The sequence below is a fragment of the Argiope bruennichi genome, chromosome 6 (assembly GCF_947563725.1).
Source record: "Argiope bruennichi chromosome 6, qqArgBrue1.1, whole genome shotgun sequence".
In the NCBI taxonomy this organism is placed as follows: domain Eukaryota; kingdom Metazoa; phylum Arthropoda; class Arachnida; order Araneae; family Araneidae; genus Argiope; species Argiope bruennichi.
In genome coordinates, this window is record NC_079156.1 from 70,792,673 (window position 1) to 70,814,153 (window position 21,481).

General features: G+C 28.9%; 2 protein-coding genes across 2 annotated transcripts in view; one reads left to right on the forward strand and one right to left on the reverse strand.

The window, feature by feature from the left end:
• Positions 1–5,004, reverse strand: part of LOC129972136 (CD109 antigen-like) — a 159,267-nt gene extending 154,263 nt beyond the window's left edge. The window contains exon 1 of the mRNA XM_056086145.1: positions 4,757–5,004. The gene's annotated coding sequence lies outside the window, so the exon portion shown is untranslated. The remainder of the gene's footprint in view (positions 1–4,756) is intronic.
• Positions 5,005–19,308: 14,304 nt separating this feature from the next.
• LOC129971770 (uncharacterized) overlaps positions 19,309–21,481 on the forward strand; it is a 41,550-nt gene continuing 39,377 nt past the window's right edge. Inside the window, exons 1-2 of the mRNA XM_056085747.1 lie at positions 19,309–19,391; positions 21,065–21,191. Of these exons, the coding sequence (XP_055941722.1) occupies positions 19,309–19,391; positions 21,065–21,191 (210 nt within the window). The remainder of the gene's footprint in view (positions 19,392–21,064; positions 21,192–21,481) is intronic.

Below are 21,481 nucleotides of genomic sequence, written 5' to 3' on the forward strand. Positions count from 1 at the left end.
TCCCATAAAAAAATTATTTTTACGTGGCAAGATTATTAAATAGTATTTTCTGTTTGTGCGAAAAAAAATCAGCTAAAATGCTGAAAATAGCTTTTGGATGTACATTCCAAGAGGAGAAACGACATTAATAAAACTATGAGAATGCATAATTTTGTAATATATTAAAAGTTCAGGGTGGTCATAAAATAAGGTAGCATATGCGATTAGAGCTAAAAAAGGAGTAGAACTAAAGTTCAAATGCAGATTATGGAAAACATGAAAAAAAATTAATTCCGCCCAAAGAATTTAGTAAAAAAAAAGTAAAATTTGTAACAGCGCTATCAGAACGAAAATGGGCTACAGTTAATGCATAGAAATTTGATGATGCAAAAATCCAATAATATTCGAGTGATAAAAAGAATAGTATATGAACTTTTTAATTCGCACGTACAGTAGTTTGTATTTGAGTTGTTCTATTTAATTCTTATTTTACAAACAACAAGATGAAATGTTAAACATTTGTATTTAATATTAATAGTTCAATAATCAGGAAAGCCAATATCCAGGACAAACAAGCTGGTCGCTAAAACCAGCTAATATATAATTAATGTTATAAAATATAATACAAATACAATTTTGTTGAATTCCTTCCGGAATCGATACAATTCGGATGAAATGAAATGTCCTCCTTTAATGCCCTCCCCCCCCTAATTATCCTTCTAAAAACAACAGACTAAAAGGAGCACCTATTTGTGGCAGCGTTCCTCTACAAATACTATAGTGTAATAGTATCAAAAATTTGAAGGAAAGAAAAGCTTTATCCATCTAAAAATGCAAAAAAAAAAAAAAATGATGAAAAAATTTAAACAAATGTAAATAACATATTCGTCTTAAGTAAACCTTAAATTGGAACTCAATAGCAAAATTGGAAATGTTCATTAGAAAACCTTCAATCGGGGGAAGATAATTAGAAATGAGGCTCATAATAACTTTTGAGATAACTGCAAAGTTAAATAATCAAAAAATTTGATGATTTTCAACATTATTTTTACGATAAGTACAAACCTATTCCATGATATTGCGCTCTTGCGAAATGCTCTGAACAAATTTATTTCTTGAAATTTCTAATACATGTCTGCAATTCAGCCCAATTCATCAAATATAAGTAATGAAGAATTTTATTAGCTCATCTATGGAACCAAAAATTCTTCGAAAAAAAAGATTCGTATTTTTCTGTTGAATAAAATACGAATCTCTGCTATATAAGAGATTTCCATATCGTATATGAAACAAATGGTAGGAGAATTCTGAAGTGAAAATATCTTAATTATACGGAATAGTTTTAATCCGTATATTACAACAGCGGTATGTAACAATTTCCAGTTTCCATTAAAGCTGGCATAAATTAAGTAATTATTTACTACAGGTTACTTGCTTTTAATCAAACGTCTGACTTTAGTAGAGGTACTGGAAAGAATCTTGCCAAGTGCATTGAACAAAAGCATATTAACATGGCTTAATGCCCAAAATTTTATTTGATAGATATTTAAATCATCGTTTATTTGCTCTCACCATTGTAATTAAAAGTAAGGTAAGCTCGGATCCAATTAACTAATTGCTGGTTTACGTTTTGTTCACCACTAGCACCATTTCGATTATCTGAAGTAAAATCTTCAATTTCTTGCGACACTTCTTCTCTTTCGATAATAAAATCCATAAACCAACCAAAAAAAGGTGTATTAAATAAGTTTTTAATGATAATGTTAAAATTATGTTTCTAATTTATAATATTAATTCTAACAATTCTGCTTTAAAAACAATCTGTGCTTCAAAACATCGCTTTGTATTTTATAGGGTTCAACATCTGCTCATCAGAATAGTGCGGATGTGGTGAGAAGACACGTTTCCTTTTCTCTGAGGAAACCAATATCAGAGCACTAAAATGGAACTGATGGAGAAGACTAATCATCTTTGAAATGTCGAGGACAAAATAAGTCAATAATTGAAATTTTTGAGAAATAATGAAAACCTCCACAGCAACTTCTTTAGATATAGATATTGGATAATTTCAAACATACAGAACAAGGTCTGCAAAACTAGGGCTATAAAACAATTAAAAGACTTCTTACAATATCATACAATGGATGCAACAGTTTTGGCTCGTATCGAGATTTGGCTTCATTCACAATGGACAATGGAACAAAGTTTTATGAAATGACTTCTATATATATATTCACTTAATCTTTATTTCATAAATTTATTTTTATTTTCATTGATTTATTTTAACCATCGTTCCATTGTTGAACTTGGGAATAACGTCAGGAACGTATACTGTTGCCTGTGCCCGCATTTATCGCCGCAAAAATTATAAAGCAATCGAATAACAATAAAAATTTGCTAAATGTAACTACAGGCAGCAACCACATTAAATTTTTTGAAACTATCAAGTAATGAACTTCTTGTCAAACATTTATAAATAAGTTTAATGATAAATTGTGGTATATATATATATATATATATATATATATATATATATATATATATATATATATATATATATATATATATATATATATATATATATATATATATATATATATATATATATATATATATATACATAATGCATCTAAGTGAATAATATAGAAAGAATAATTTTTAATTAAGATTAATCAGTCCAGATAAATCTTTTCAGAAAGTTTAAATGGTCGCCTGCTTCACATGCATTAAAGTTAAAATACAAACAAGCATTTTGTTTTCAAGTTGTTTTTTTTAAAAAAACAGAAATCTCCTACTAACAAATATATATTTTTTTATCCTTTGACTTTGGAAAAAATTTTATCCTTTGACTTTGAAATCAGTGTAGTATTTGAACTACAACGATGCAATTAAAATCAGAGAACTACAAAATACTAGGTTTGAGAATAAAAAAAGCTGTAGTTAAATTTTATATGGATGATATCCATATAAAATTATCTGCCAAATATCAGTTTACCTAAAGCTTTGATATTTTTAAGCTTTATATAGATTGCTCAGCATCTTCCACGTAAAACAGGAATGCTAAGAAAAATAGGATGAAAATCTGGGGTACTTAACGTTAAACGTATCAAATGCGGGACATTTTTTCAACCCGGCGTCAACAATTGAGAAAGGAAATTTCTCCGGCTCATTCGCATTTTATCATTTAACCGCTTACCTTATAAATATAAAGCAATCTCCATGTGCTCTAGAATATTAACTATAAAAAGATAATTTTATTTTTTTTCTTTATTCCTATTCTTTATTCCATTCTGTTTTTGTTTGCTTTTTCAGCAAAAATGTATGCAGTTTTAAAGATAAATTGGCATTCAAAAATATTAAGAATAAAAATCAGTGAAAGATCTATCTAATCCTACATTTGTTATATTCTTTGGAATTAAATAGCTTCTTGCAAAATTCTAAATAACACAGAATTATTACATGTTTAACACATCATAGACATACTAAAATAATAGGCATAATACTGCATTACATTTTAGCTGTACATTAATATAAAATGATAGAATTTTACAATTTAATATTGAAAAACTAGTTGATTATTTCAGAATGGTAGGGGTGGGGGAATGGAAAAAAAGAAATTTTATAGAAAAAAAGTTATTTAGACTGCATTTATATAAATAAATCCCGAAATTAAAATTCATAAATGAATACTATTTATTTTTAAATTACGTATATTGACATTTAATAACCAATATTTAATTATGAAAAATATAATTAAATCAAGAAAAAAATAAGAGAACTTTTTTTTTGCAATGTTATATTTTCTTTCTAATTAAACACACTTTATTTTGTAACACATTTATTTCTAATTTTTCAGAATCCATTCCATTATCTGCACCAGTGACATCATTGTGAAATAAATAATCATTTAAATAACTTGTTTTTCTTTTATTAATTATTTTTTAAAAACAAAAATATTTTTTATTTTTATATTTTTTAAATAAAAAATATCTTTTATTTAAAAATATTTTTCAATTCAAAATTGCTTAGAAATAGATTATTTTAAAATTATAATTCCCGTTAATTTTATAGCTTATAATATATTGTTTACCATATAAACAACTCTCTATTCTGTAATTGTCTGTTCATATGAATAACTCTCATTTGTTAAAAAAAATTTTTTTGAACACGATATTTAAGTTGTGAGAATGTAAACAAATATAACGACGAAAAGACACACTATTTTAGTTAAGACAATGAATTTATAGAAGATTAACGGCAAAATTTGATCAAAAGTTAACCTAATATATATAAAAAAAAAAAGTTAAACTACACAACCCATACAAAATCGAAAATTTTTGAAATAAAGCATAAATAACTGCACGAGTTAGATAAGAACTAGCCAATGGCACGAATTAAAAACAAATCTTTTACAAACATAAACAAAAATGGGATAGATAAAAAAAAATTTATCTAAAAATATTTACAGTATATTTAGCATATAAGACAATCATAGAACTAGGTTAGAACGAAGAAAAGCAGCACTCCGTCAAGAAAACACGAAGACCGCTCAAAAGTTTTCACACGTAATGCCACCGCCCAGTTTTCAAATCGCACGTTTTAAGAACGATTCAAAACTGCCGGGAAAAACATTTCACAGAACATCACATGCTCCACCATTAAAACCAACATTGTAAATACACTTAATAAAAAAAACTGAATGGAACTTGCCTTTAAATAAATTATTTTTCTATAAAATCTTCGAAAACATAAGCGAGAATCGTTCTGTTCCACTCACCTGAAACGAGTCCAACGCACCAGGTAAGTTGTTTAGACACCGTAAAGAAAGGAATTCACAGGTTTCGCCCCAATCGTATTCATCGCCCGAGGCTAGACGCTGTAGAGAGAACGTCCCCTGTATTTCTGTTTTTAATTCGAATTTTGTAACATATCAGAGGCTCTTTAATATAGTTTTGTCTAAAAATTTTGAGACGAGTGTTTGGATTTTGAGCTGATCGTAGTCCAGTCCGAAGAGGGGAATGTCAATGTTCTGCAACAGCCGATATACTTGCCGCGCTTTCTTTTTTATTCTCAAACAAGTATTCCAAAGCGATTGCAGCGCCCTCGCTATCTCGGAAAGTGAACTTCTGCTAGCAGACGACTTTCTGGCGCGTTAGTTTGTGATTACCTTGGGAACGTTGGTCACCTCACGGTTTTCCCAAAAAATAGTCATAGTAGTTAACTGTGGATAACATTTGGTTATAAGTTAGATCCCACCACGCCCAAAATGAGTAAAATATTGAATACTTTTTTTTTAAATAATTTTATTTTTTTTTTTTTGAAAAAATTATGTAATGCTTAAAATTAGCATTATTTTATATACAGAGGAAAATTCAGTATAATTTTTTAATTCCTGATCGAACGAATAAAAAAATTAATTTTAATTATATCATAATTTTTTCAGAATGAATGTTTTTGATGTATAATATCAGGACACAGGTATATTGTTATTTTTATACATGTTTCTAAAATCAAAAATAATAATAACAATAATAAATAATTTTTAAAAATTGACAGTAAAGAACTTTTTCGAATTTTTTTCTAGTGAAATGAGTTTTAAATATGCAACTGTAAGACAGTACTTAATTATGTTTTAGTAGCATATGATTTTTCTATTTATAAAATTCAATTCAATCTTTTTGAATCAGCTAATTTTCTTTAGATTTTCATTTGATATAACTGTTTTATTACATATTCCAGGACCTAAAATGAAGCAAAAATTTAAAAAAAACTTTTTGAAGAATTCGTATCTAATCGAATATTTAGGTAGAATATCTATAAATATGGCATATATTAAAAATATAACAATTATAATTCATTGTTGAGTTACATAATAATGCTTACACACTTCAAACGTTACGAAAAATAACGATTGCTTACCTTCAATAAAATTTATAATTTTCCGAAAGCTATTTTATTAAATAAACCGTCCTCTTAAATACATAATTTGACTTTTTATGCTTTTTTTTCCTTGCCGTTATTTAGTTTTGATAACAAATTTTTCTCAACACAATTAATAAATAAGAAAAGATAACTATTCTTCCAAAATATTATTCTAAACTGAGTAAAATAAATTGATACTTCTTAACTAATTTTTGAACCAAAATTATTTTAATAAATACTAAGAATTTGAAATTCATTTTTCTTGAAATTTTATTTGTTAGGCTTACGAGGTTTGAGCTTATGAGTTTTTTCATGTTTAAGGCTTTCTATCTTATTTCAAAAACCTACCACTAAGAATTTTAAGAGTTTTTTCATGAAAAAAAAATAAGTACTGAGTAAGAATTTTGAAATTTCACATTTCATTAAATTCCGTGAGAGAGAAAATTTCTTAATTCCTCCTAATACAAAGATAAGTTGGGCGCAATTATGTAACTGATTAAAGAACCAATATTTTAAATATTTTGAGATATTGTTGTTTTAGAAAAATATCACAGAAAAAATTTTTGACGTATCGTTTTGACAAAATTAATCTTTGCGTTGTAAATATAGTAGCTCTACTAAATGCGATCATTTCAGGATTTTAAAAATTTGATAACATTAAACGATTGATAACAATTGGATAAAATCATCTATATTTAGTCAGATCAACTGTATTTAGTCAGATCAACTATATTTAGTCAGATCAATTATATTTAATCAACAATAAACACTTTTTATAAGTTTATCTATAATTTATTTCAAAAATAATTTTAAATGTTTCTAAATTATGGCTTATGAACAATTATTTCTGAAAAATCCACTTATGTATTGTTCGTATTCTTATTGTTGCTTTAAATCAGGGGTAGGCAGATTTTTCCAAGGTACGGGCCCACTTCTAATTTTTTCAAAGTGTTGCGGTTCACCCAGTGACAAAGTGTGGTGAGTTAAAAAAATTACAATATTTATTATAATGATAAATATTGAATATATACTCATCTACATAACTACAAACATAATAATAATTGCCTGAAATGTAATAATATCAAATGATACATTTAATATCAAACAATTTAAAATACATTAAAACGTAAATCATTTTCATCTAAGTTATAGTAGTCCTCTTAGTTATAGTTAGTGGAAGACTTAGTCTGCATATTCTCCGCCAGTCTTGAATATATCGATATATAATTATTAACTGCTAATCTTACACTGGATCGTCTGTGACACGGGAACGATATGTTTTCTTAATTATATTCATCGTTGAAAATGCAGATTCACACAGGTAAGCAGAGACAAAAAACGATGTTAAATGATATGCAACTTTTTAAAAAAAATTAGGATATTTTACTTCGTCTATTAGATTTCAAAAGTTATTCTTGGATTTTGAACTACGTGCTTTTAAAATTATGTTACCTTGAAGGCGTAAAACTTCGTTTTCCTCAAAAGATAAAAAGATTATGTAATTTATATTTTCAGTTATTTTTTCCACATCAACATTGCCAAATGGATAACACATGAATGTAACAATTGGTTCTAGTCTAGTAAATTCTTGAAAACGTCTCTCAAATTTGAAGTGAAAATTTATTATTTCATCCTAATATTTCTCTTTGTTTAATGTACCTCCGTTTTCAAACAACTCGTCAGAAATATTTTTGAAATTTGTTAGCTCATTCTCCATCAACTGGGAAGATATTAGCACATACACGTACATCGAATCATTTGGTTAAATAAACACAGTCACATCGATTATAAACAGCCAATTCTCTAGTCTAACTGGCGTCTGTGTTCCATGAATATGTTGCTTTTAGAATGCGCTTCTTAGATCACAATAAAGGCGGTCACCTCAAAATGTCTTGGTGGTCCACTGGTCGATCGCGATTGACTTAATGCCCACACCTGCTGTAAATTGATTGAATGCTTTTGCACGGCAGATCCTCAGGTTTCTGATTACCAAATGTTTTAATTGGAGGGTTTTCCTCAATATACACTTCCCAATCGGAATCATCAATGTTTATTGCTTGACCAAAGCAATCATGATTTTTCAAACGCTTATGAAGAAAAATCTGTGAAATTTTCAACTACGTAGTAGCGTTACGATGACTCAATTTTGACTTTCACACTTGTTAAAAATTTTAGTTTGGCCTTTAATACTCAAATCATTTTTTATCCAACTTTATTTTTATAACTCATTCACAGGCAACAAAAGTTAACGGTTATTCAACACATTTCAAGTCAGATCTGGCAGATTAGTTGTCCATTTAACCTATCCTGACCGCTCAAATGCAGATAAAAGAATCTGAATCCTATTCCGTGTAGAAAATGGTTCATACATGTCTCTTTACAAATGGAGCAAGAAATTCCATGAAAGTTAATCGTTAACGCTGGTTGAAAATGAAGCATCAATTTTCTACTTTAAATCTGTTAATGCATTCATTGTATATTAATCATTGTATTGTATACATTGCATACATACATTGTATGTTAAACGATGAAGTAATCACGTTAAACGAATATGTTCCATTGTATATTTGAATACATCGATTCGGGACCAGAAAATTGTAATAATATAAAGTGAATAATAACCTTAAACACGATCATATTAAATATCGCTCACTGTAGTTTGTTTTGCAACTGACTGCAGTTGGTTCCTTTTTGTGCACAAAACTGAGATTGTTCTTAAAGGTAATCGAGGACGGAATCTGACAATATTGGCTGCTAAGAGATGGCGGGGCCCATTCATATCCACTAAGACATCATTTAATTCTTATAATAAAAAAAAATAAGATTTTGAAATTAATCATTTTTGGAATCAAAAAATGATAATATAATTTTTGCAATATGTATATTGATAAGATTAGATTAGATAGATAGATTGATTAGATTAGATTTAATGCCATAGGAGCCATATATGGGTAAGTTTCGCTACACATGCAGTTAAAAAAGTAAAACTATGCGAATAAAATACCCAAACATAGCAAAATGAAGCAAAATAATGCCATTAAACAACTGTTTAATAGCGGCTTCTAGAAATAAATAAAACGCGATAACAAAAATTTAAACAGGATGTAAAATTCGTAAAAACATTTCAAAAAGATGTAACAGGCTAAAATTTAAAAAAAGTTGAAATTTTTGATAAAAAGCCATTATTTCTAAGAAAAGTGAACAAATCTGGGTGGGGTCTTTTCATATGTATATTGAAAATTTATCTATATAAATAAAATTAAAATTTATAAATAATTCGTACGCTATAAAAATCCACATTACTGAATATGTCTTTTTTTTGTTTGATTGTTTTGTTTTGTTTTTCAAACATTACTCACAAATATTACAGAGAATAAAGAAGGTTTTAGTGAAAGATTTGTTATAATTAGTTAAATAGTTGATCTTTTATTAATCAAAAAACCGTGTCTCTATGCGTAGAACAGATTATTTTATTTTAAGTGCTGCAATTCCTGTTAGAAGAAAATGTTATACCGAGTTCCCATCATTTAACTTGATAGAATTTGTTAATTACAAAATTTTTGCATACAAATATTGGCGAGTAAGGTACTTCGAAAGTGATTTTTTTTATTATTGTGGTTAATTACAGCAAAATTTGGTTAATTTTTTCTTAATGCGAAACAGGAAGATATTTTCATATCGAGAGTCGTCCGCTGTATCAGCTAGTGATTCATTATAACAAATAAACATCAATATATTAAGACTAATATAATCTATTCCTAATCTGAAAATCTGTCATACATATTACAAATTACAATATACCTATTATTGGAAATAAGTATTAGCAAATACAAGCGGAATTTTTATTAATGAATCGTACAAAAACGTTTGATAGCAATGAGCTTACTATTATTTTGAAAACATTGAATTAAATTAAAAATAGATAATTATTTGATAAATTTCTTTAATATTTTTAAGAAATAATTGTTGTTGTTAACCAGCTGCAAATCAAAAGTATAGAGGTATACTGTTCGTTTCACAAAAGATAGTAAATAAAACCAATTGAGTGGTCTTCCCAAATCTATCTCGCATACTCTCTAATAAAGATATTATGTCTCCACCCCCCTTCCTCCAAAAAATTATTGACCTTGCCCAAAGTCATGAATCCCATGAATGTTGAAATTTTGATTTTTAGTGGTTCTACACATGAAAGTAATTCGTTTTGTAATATAGTAAAGAAGTCTAATGTCAATACGTAGCGATTTTTTTAGCTGGCTTGCTGTTAATACACAAGTACCAATAAATCGAATATGCATTTTGGAAACTTTTTTCCCAATCGAATTGAAACTAAAATGTGACACTGAAACAATAATTGTGGCCACAATATCATGTACCAAATTTTATTTATTTAAGTCATTGCCTTTTTGAATTAGCGTTCACTTGTGATTGCACTTGTCACAAAATCCCGTACCAAATTTCATATATTTAAATCATTGCATTTGTGAATTATCAGTGTTTCTGACAGTACAGACCGACAGACAGTCAACCCATAGTTAGATTTAGCTCAAAATGTGATAGGTGTCTACTCTACATATGTTAAATCAATGAACCGAATTTCAGCGGTCTAGCTCTCTACGTTTTGTGATTATCGTGTTAACTTATATTCGAACAACCGGATTTCCTCTGAACAGATGTTACTTAAAATTTGATAGAAATCTGAAAATTTGGTATAAAGACCCTATACCAAATTTCAACCGTCTAACTCAAAGAATTTTTAAGTTCCTTTATCACAGACAGACGGATATTATCTAAAAATATATTTTTCGAATTGTTGGAAGTTAAACGAGTTCGATATTACGAATACCAGAAAGTAAAAATAGTTAAATCTGCCTTATTCTCTTATGTGGCTTCTTATATTCTAGCTTAGCTTCTCATAATGTATTGGTAGTTGGCACACGATTCTATTACTGATCCAATTCTCCATCAGCAATGGCAACATCATGTTGCCATGATAAATTTTTTTCTCTTTTTACTTTCTCGTCAGTATGGAGAAAGTATTGTAATCGTCAAAAAATTCGAACTCGAGATTTTGACGAATCCCCACATTTTAGAATCTCTCTGTGTTCGAAAAACACATTTTAAAAAAAATGTCGATCCCTTTGTCTGTGGCGAAGATAACTTAAAACTCTTTGAACTAGACCGATGAAAATTTACTATACGGTCTTTACACCAAATTTGTAGATTTCTATCAAATTTTGAACTAACGTAACACTCCAAATCATCTAACTGCATTCTTACTGCAATTTGGCTTTCTAATTTTTCATATAAAATGATAATTTCACTCTTAAATGTATACAGTAAGAGTAAACTATTACTTATATTATATATCAAGGCATTATGAACTATTACTTGTATCATATTAAAGCGCTGGCAGCATGTGAGATAGATTGAAACAGGCTACTAAAAGCACTGCGGCCGTTACACCCAGGCAGGGTGGAACGGTGAGGCTATTAAAAGTAAAATAAAAATAATACTGAAAAAGAATCAGTGAACTTGTCTCTGTGAAATTTAGCAGCTTTAAATGCAGTGGTTTACCCTGTAGAAAGCCGATGCATTTGTTAAGCAATTGAAATAAAAACTATGAAAGCAACAATAAAATTTTTCAATATAATTAATTTTTACTTACTTAATGTATTTAACCAATTTAATATTTTGGAATTCTCTTATCATTTTGAAAATAAGTCAAAATCACAGTGCATCATAAAAAATGTTTATTGTTAGTTGACATTCATAATTGAAAAAAATAAAGTTAAATAAGAGCTATAAAATAGAGATTAATGAATTCTCTTTTTATAAAGTAATTGTTAATCAAAATATGTCATAATTATTCATTTAAATATACGATTTAAATCCTTTATCCAAGTGATAAATTGTATGTGCTTCCGATACATATATATATCCAAAAAGCTGATATATTCTGCCTTTGCTCGGGAATAAAATACTGTTATATCTATTAGCTTTAATGCAGAAATTTAGTATAAAGTATTATAATAATATTATGAATCATTTTTAATTAAAATAAGATTATGAATCAAACGATTTTAAATACAGCCACAGTTACAAATCGTATGTGTGTATTCATTTTTTTATTAAATTGGAAAAAAAATTTTTTTTTAAGGAAAAACTTCACGGAAATGAAATTCGTATCATTGAAATTGTAAAATTTGGAATTTAGAAATAATATAAAATAATTTCTTCTGCAACAATTTGCTTCGACATTGCTATGAAAAAATATTAACATACTTAGATTCTAATTAATGAATACTTAATTAACTTTTGTACTTTTAAAAGTTGGCAGTAGTTTTTATTTTGTCTTAAATCATGAATGTACAACATTGCTTGTTTGATTTCGGGCCTGTAGTTTAGAAAGAAATATGAAACATATATACATATCCGCAACGACTTTTATTTACATTAATTCAATATTACCTGTGACTTATTGCCATTTTTCTTTTTTTCCACGAAACATGTATGATGGACAGATATCAATAATTTAACTACCTGTCAGTTATGCGCTTCCGCATCTAACATTTTTCTCCAAAATTGATCATATCGTGGATATTTTATAGGCTTGCCACTGCTCTTCTGGTAATTCTTCATTTCTGCCAATAAAGATTATTGATCCTTCCGCAATTTTTACTGTCCTTCTGATTCTGCCAAGAATAAATTGATTTAAAAATAGATGTGTTATTAAATACCCATTTGTAAGTTTAATTTTAAACGAAGGCAGAAAATTTTAACTAATTTTATTTTTCTTGGTTATTGTAATAATGTAACCTATAATGTTAATATCTATTATGTATTTTTTTTCGTGGTTCAACACTTAATTATTAAAAATTAGCCATCTTTAGGGAGCAGTTGGATTATTGACTGTCTTAACTTTCAATTAAATATCTCCAAATAAAATATCTTTAAGCAAAAATTTATAACGAACAATAAAGTCACGTTGTTTATATTACCTTAAATCTGTTCCTTTGATTGTGTATATAAACCATCTTAATAGAATTCAGTTCTCATGATATCATAGTTCAATTACAAATGCAATTGTCCCAATAATCTATGGTAATGTAACTATACTTTCTTAGCCTTCATTAACAAGTATCTTTCTTCCTCGGATTTCAACAATACCAAATCTGAATCTTGGCTCTCAATAATACCAGATCCGTTTCTTGGCTATCAACAATACCAGATCTGTATCTTGGTTTTCAAGAATACCAGATCTTGTATCTTGACTTTCAACAATACAAGATCTGTATTTTGGTTTTCAGGAATACCAGAACTGTATCTTCACTTTCAACAATGCCAAATCTGTATCTTTTTTTTCAACAATACTAGATCTGTATCTTGACTTTCAACAATACCAAATATGTATCTTGGCTTTCAACGATACCAGATCTGTATCTTGGTTTTCAGCAATACCAGATCTGTATCTTGACTTTCAACAATACCAAATATGTATCTTGGCTTTCAACGATACCAAATATGTATCTTGGCTTTCAACAATACCAAATATGTACCTGGAATTTCAGCAATACTAGATCTATACATTGACTTTCGCCGGCGTCCTGGCATAGGGGTAGCGCGTCTTCCCCGTGATCTGGGCGTCCCGGGTTCGAGTCCCTGTTTGGGCATGGTTGTTCTTCTGTTGTTCTATCTGTGAGATGTGTGAATGTGCCTTCCTGTAAAAAGGGGTTGTGCAAGCGAATGAGTGATGCGTGAGTGGCAAAGTCGTACTCTTGGCCCTAGTTGGCGTTGCTATAAAAAATAAGAGACGTTCCCCCTCAGGCTTAAATCGCTGTCTTCGTAACAGCGGGCTTGTCAGTGGCAAGTGCCATAAGAAACAAACAAACAAATACATTGACTTTCAACAATGCCAAATCTGTACCTTTAATTTCAACAATACCAAACCTGTATCTTGACTTTCAATAATACCAAATCCGTACCTGAAATTTCAACAATACCAAATATGGACCTAAAATTATACCAAATATGTATCTTGGCTTTCAACAATACCAAATCTGTACCTGAAAATATATTAAATCTGTATCTTGTCTTTCAACAATACCAAATCGGACCTGAAATTTGAACAATATCAAATCTGTACCTGAAATTATACAAAATCTGTATCTTGGCTTTCAACAATAAAAAATCTGTATTTGAAATTTCAACAATACCAAATCTGTATATGAAATTTCAACAATACCAAATCGGTACCTGGAATTTCAACAATGCCAAATAATCTGTATTAAATTTCGCTGCTCTGAATCAAAAGGTCACTCCTGTAGAATGCCAACAGAGACAAATGTTCACTTTTCATCAGAGTAAAGATAGAGATTAATGTGAATGCTGAAATATGTTTCAACTATTATAATCATTGTAGATAAGTATAATTATCCCTGGCAGACAGTAAATGTCAGATAATATTTTATTCTTCCTAACTATGAATAGCAGAGTTTGAAGTATGATGCAATATAGATAACAAAATTGAAAATTAATGAACCATATATTGTATTATGTGCACTAGGAAAACATTGATTATACCAATCTCTTATAAAAAGAATATAACTAGTGACATTCTGTATGAAACTCTTTTTCAAACTGTATGAATTTATTTTAAGTTCGAGTTTAAAATATGTTTTATAACCTCAAATATTATGATACTAAATAATAGTAATTTATAATAGTAATAATAATATAGTAATATAATAGTAATAATAATATAGTAATATAATAGTAATAATAATATAGTAATATAGAACAAAATAATAGTAATATAGAATTGTACAAGAACACTATTCTTACACGACTTTCTTTCGGATACTAGAATTTGCACAAAAAATTTATAGAAATAATTGTATATTTAAAAAAAGATTCATTCAAATATTATTAGAAAGAAAGATGACCTGAAACGACAAATTAGTAAGTAATATTTCATATTTCACATGTAGTAATTCTGTGAAACTCTTTCTCCCATTGTCAATTTTTGGATTTGAAATGACAAAAGATAGTCCTTGTTTCGGGAACTACTATGAAAAGATACAAAAAATGACATTTTTACTTTCCCAAATACGTAGTATAAAAAAAGTATAGTAATCGTCAATGAATTCGAACTCAAGATTTTGATGAATTTCCACATTTTAGACCTCCTTGATTTCGATAAACACATTTTTAGAAAATGTCTGTCTGTCTGTCTGTGACAAAAATAACTCAAAACCGATTTGAGCTAGATGGTTGGAAATTGGTATAAGGTCTTTACACCAAATTTGCAGATTTCTATCAAATTTTGAGTAAAATCTGTTCAAAGGATATTCATCTAGAACTAGATAGAACTAGAATAGAAGTTAACATGATAATTACAAAACGAAGAGAGCCAGATAAATCAAATTTGGTACACAGATTTAACATCTGTAGTGTAGATACCTATCAAATTTTGAACTAAATCCAAGCAAGAGTTGACTGTCTATCGTTCTGTACTTTCAGAACTAAGTAAACGTGATAATTCAAGAATACAATAATTTAAATATATCAAATTTGATATGAGAATTTGCAACTGTAAGTGGAGTTTTGACCAAATTTTTTTCAATTGATTGAGAAAAACGTATATAAACACGCATTCGATTTTTAAATATTGTTCACGGATACCGGGAATTAATCGCCAAAGACCTCGCCAAATAAAGACACGATAGATTCAATAAGAATGCTAAATTTACGCCAAAAATTAATATTCCATAACTGTTTTACGCCACTGCCTTATAAGGCATTCTCTCGCATGACAAGTTATTAGAGAGCGTGCGAGAAAGATTTGAGGAGGCAATTTCCACTAGTTTTATTCAATTCTTGGAATTGGATCTTTTTATCGAAATGCTTTTCAACAATTTTTCGCTTTTTAATATAATGCTTTCGTTTAAAATTGAATTTTCAAAACTATTTGCACAAAAAACATATCCTAATAAGTTTGGGTCAATAATTTAGAAAATAAGTGAAATTAATTTTTACTGACCCAATACATAAATAACATATTAGCTAATTTTACAGCATCTAAAATAAAATATATCTGATTTAAAAAAATAACAATTTGCTCATATTAAAAAACATTTTAAAAACTTTGTCGTATGTCTAACAGTTTTCTATAATTAACGAAAAGGTCACTAAGAGTTTTAGATGTATTATTAAAAAGGTAAATTTTTTTTAAGTAATTATATATTTAAACATTAAAAACCATGAATTGCTTATATTAAGAGTGATTTTATAAAACCTCATCGTATCTCTAACAGTTTAACATAATTAATACAAATGTATATTAATGATTAAGCAATAATATTAATAAAGTTGACTAAAAGTAATGTTATTTTTAAGCATTTGAAACTACGAAATATTTTAATTTATAAATTATTCTAACGTGTTGCTATTCCCTTAAAAGTAAACAATTCCTGATTAAGTGTTCACCTTAGAAAAATATATACGATGGCAAATTTTCAAGAATTATTTATTGAAAATTAATGCACAATTTATGTTTTGTGTTGCATGCGATATGATAATTATGAATATATTTAAGAGTTAAAGAAATGACAGCGACGGAAATGTTACCAAACTATTAAAAACTTACATTTAAGCTCTCTACTTAAAGTAAATGCTTTAACATTAAAACGCTTTAATTTCTAATGCAGCTGAGAATACAATATTTTTTGCATGCGACGAATTCTAATGGAAAAAATGCTCAATATTTAAAAATAGTTGACTTGAAAGCGGCAGATTTTTCAGGCTGCCTTCATTTTAATCATATCTCCTGGTAAGTGTGTATATAATACTATTTTACTCATGCCGATTTTCTAAGTATAATTTCTTATTATTTTTATTATTTCTTTGCAGCATTTTAACTGCGCTTTTTTTGAATATCTGCTTCTCCTTTTGTAAACCAATAGAAAAATTATCAGAAATTAATTCCTTAAAGAAAAGTAGGTTTATACTTATTTAATAGCAAATTTTGTATAATGAGATTAGAAATAAAATAAATTTTGCTAAGGAAAGCCAGTAATCTTTTCAATTACATTCATTCAAATGAAAAAATATTTTCAATAACACAGCCAATTTTAATTTTCCAAAAGAATTTTGCTAATTTAATAGGTGTTTATTTTGAATCCGTTAATATTTTAAATTTTCCTCATTTCCTTTAAAAATCTTATTGATTTAATGTGGAAATATCGCCTATAATTTATTTTGGTTGATTTTTTTAATTTAAAAATTCCAAAAAAAAGCGTTTTCTTTCTATTGTTTTTCTTTATTAAATACATCCTACAACTATAAGTAAATCATTTTTAAGACCTTTAATTCCTTAAGAACATTTCTTAATTTTTCAAAAGTTCCCTTTTATTTTTCAAAAAATTTGAAAAAATTAAATCTGAATTATCCTGCTTATTTTTCCATTTATTGTACAACGATTGTAAATCAAATTCTTATATGTAGTTTTCATGTTTAAAAAACTTATTCGATTTATTGAATAATTATTTTTTAATTATTAAATGATTTCAATCATAATTGTTATCAATTTAGCTCCTAAAATTATTTACTTTTTTTATTAATTATGCATTATCAGTGAAAATAATTAAATATCAAACATGACTCTTGTCTATCCTTTTTTACTTAAAAATGGCTTAATTCACTGTATATTACAAGTTCTTTGTTCCAATTATATACAAGTTCTTTATTCCAATTATATACAAGTTCTTTATTCCAATTATATACAAGTTCTTTATTCCAATTATATACAAGTTCTTTATTCCAATTTTTGAAACAATTGAAATTTTGTAATAGTTCCTATCAGCACTGGATTAATAAGAAGAAAAGCAGTATAAATGTTGTGTTTAATTTGCTGAAAAAGGTGAATCTAGTTATTTATTTCATTGGAGTATTTGCTTTCAAAGAAGAATTTGTAAAATTATTTTTAAAATATTATAAATAGTTCTGAGAGAGATGAGTTTTTTTCCTTGATGTGATTAATGTATAGTTTATTTTATCCAATTCTGTTATAATTAACAATCGGTTAATATTATCAAAATTTTTAAATCCTGAAATGATCATATTAAGCGGCAGCTACTGCATTTTCTTTTTTATTTATTTATCACTCATTTCTTTTTATTCTTTATAAGGAAAATTTTAGCATATTGTTCAAGTTTTCTAAAGTATTTATAGACCTCGAGATATTTCAATTATCTGCATGGTCTTCTGTGGTCAAAATAGCAAGATCTCACATTCAACAAGATCTCAAGAGACAAAACTCTCGCCTTCTTTTTTTATTACTAATATTTAACAAAAGAAAGCGACCACATATATTGTTACGAATTTGTAATATTTCTTTCCTGTGCAACTATTTCCGTGGTAAAGAAGACAGCTTTACAGTAAGGTTCTGAAACTGCTGGAAATTCGGCGATATTTTAATTAGGAGCAAAGATACAATATCCTTTTGGAAGTTTCTTTACCCTGTCTGGACAAATATAAAAAGCCGACAAACAACACTGTGAAGAGTAGGTTGAATTGAGATCAAACGAATATTTGAGTGTTCTCTGAAGCGCTTGTTTAATAGCGATTTGCTACTGATTTACTGCTATTAATGGAAATGTTGCTCTTGCCTATACTTCGGCTGTGTTGCCTTTGCTTCGGCTGTGTATTTGTTTTCTTGTAGAATAAAGAGTTGTTATCTGTTATTGAACTTGTTGGATGGACTATTTGGATGGCAGCCCATAGATGGGTTTTGGATTTTTTCGCAATAATGTAAACTAAACAAACAACCTTCCATCGAGGAAACATGAAAATGGAATCGAAATCAATAAATGATAGGAGAGTTAAAATGAAGGAAAAAAATGTCAAGAGATTACCAGTTGTCTGAATGCTAGAATGGATTTACGAAAATTCAAGCTAAGGTTTTGATAAGTTGAAAAGGAAGAAAATGTCACTTTTATTCTCTTGGTGTACATCTTAGTTATGCACAGTGAACAAATTTCTATGCATTCCAATGCCATTCAGCGTGCAGCTGTATCAAATATTTCTCTTACGAATTTATTCATTTTCTATCTTCTTCTCTCACTTTTGTTATTATAGTTATTTTCATACTTATTAATTATCGACTATTCCGGACGGAAATGCAATGCAAATAAAATTAAAAGATTCCCAGAAAGATTTAAACTTCACAGATTAGACTATGTATGACTTTTAATGTGCTTAATCTTTTTTATTATTATTTTTCTCGTAGAAAGCATGGCTAAAGGAAGAAAAACGAAGAGATCATTTAAGGAGATTCTGAAGGTTGTAATTATTATTCTGTGCGTAGTTGGATTTGTATGGCAAACATTTCAATTCCTCTTTATGTACTGGATGTATCCTACAGTAGTAGACATACAAGTATCAATTAAACCTGAAATAGATATGCCTGGGATTTCTGTCTGTAACGGCAATGGGTAAGATATTTTTATATTTGTCGTTATTGGAAATAAATATTATTTAAAATATCAAACAAATCAGTTGAATATCTACTGGAACAGTAAAACACGCCAACGTCCTGGCATAGGGGTAACACGTCTTCCCCGTAATCTGGGCGTCCCGGTTCAGGCGTTGTTGTTCTTCTTCTGTGTTCCATCTATAAGGTGTGTGAATGGGTCCCCCTGTAAAAAGGGGTTGTACAAGCGAATATGACGCATGAAGTAGTTAAGTTGTACTGTTGGCCCTAGTTGAGGCTACTGCAAAAACAAGAGACGCTCACTCGGCTTAAATGGCGGACCGATAACTGTCAGCGGGCTTATAAAGTGCCATAAGTTGCAACACAACAACAGTAAAATATAGTCAAATTGTTAACGATCTTAAAATTAATGATTCACTTTTGTTTTTAATTACAGAAGTACGTAAATTCTTTTTTATAAATGGTCTCTACTTTTAAATAGATTTAAGTTAAAGTATTAATGTCTATCAATGGAATCACAAACAACTAGGTTAACTTCTAGGTTGCCAAACAACTACATTGCAAACAATTTTTCTTTCTATAACAAAGGTTTCCTTGAAGATATAATGATGTTGTTAGCATTATTGCCTCATCACTAATATACATCCTTCTTAAGCCTCCATCGAATAAATGCTCATTGAAAATTTATTCGCATTTCATAAATGACTGAAAGTATAAAAATGTAACAAAATTTTTACTTTATTTGAAAAATAACTCCTACCGGGGGGGGGGAAACACCTCAGAAATGAAAAGAAGATGAGAAGCTTTTGGTATTGTGATTGGTTCTTGCTATCCTGGGGAGTCAGAAATGGTAGGGCTTGGCTACCTCCTATCGATGACGGGACGTGCTTCTACGAGAAGGGTTGTACCGTGGCCGGTGAGGGCTCTTAGGACTGAACCATAGACCTCACCAGAGTTACTGTCGCGGCGGTCCAGACAATCGTATTTAATTCGAATGCCCTTATTATCGGGGATGAAGTAATCAGTGTGGTTACTTAAAATATAAAATTATAGGCCACAGTGGCCTTATGGTAAGGTCTCGGCTTGTGAGCCGTAGGGTTTCAGTTTCGAGACCCGATTCCACCGAAGAACCGGTGTAAGGGGGTCTGTTGCACGTTAAATCCGTCATGTCAAACGTCCTCCCACTGGTGTGGTGTGGAGTATAGAGGGGGGTGCCAGCTCAGGTGTCGTCCTCGTCATCTGACCGCGGTTCAAACTTACGAGGTCCGTCCCAAAATAGCCCTAGTGTTGCTTTTCAACGGGACGTTAATATAACTAAACTAAAGTAAAATATAAAATTTTATTTGCAAAATAATCATTACATTATTTTACTCCATATTCAATTACTTGAAACCACAAAACTTAAAAATTGCGGTTTTAAAACTACGTTAATTCTCCTCATAATCTACAACAAACTGTCTGAACTGGATTATGGGTTGTACTAGTCGGTCCTTCCATTTGCCCTTTGTTGTCCAAATACTCGGACAAAGGATCTCAATGAAAAAGGAAAAGAATGCGGAAACAGTCGTTTCGGCGATTAACTCATTTTATTTAGATTTAAATAATCAAAGCATTAAGTTTCTAAAAAGTTCACTATTTTCTAAGCAAATCATTCTAACTTGCTATATTTTTCAGGTATAAACCAGGCAGGATATGCGAAATAGGACCCTACTGCACTTTAAGATCAATGTTAATGTTTATCCCTGTGTGCGATTTATCGCCAATATTTTGTGTGGATGGATTACCAATGCCTGATTTTACAGTAAGTTCTAAATTATTATAATTGATCGTTTAAGTCAATACTTAGTTTAATGTTTCAGCCACTAATGCAAAACTGTGTGAAATGGAATAATTTTTCATTTTCTTGTATACGGTGTATAAAAAGAGAAAGTATTGTTATCTTCAATAAATTTAAACTCGAAGATTTTGATGATTCTCCATGCTTCAAATTTCCTTTAAATCGGAAAAACATGTTGTACGGACAGTACTGCAGTAAAACGGACATATCATATATGTCCGTTTTACTGCCTATAAACACGATAATTCAAAAAT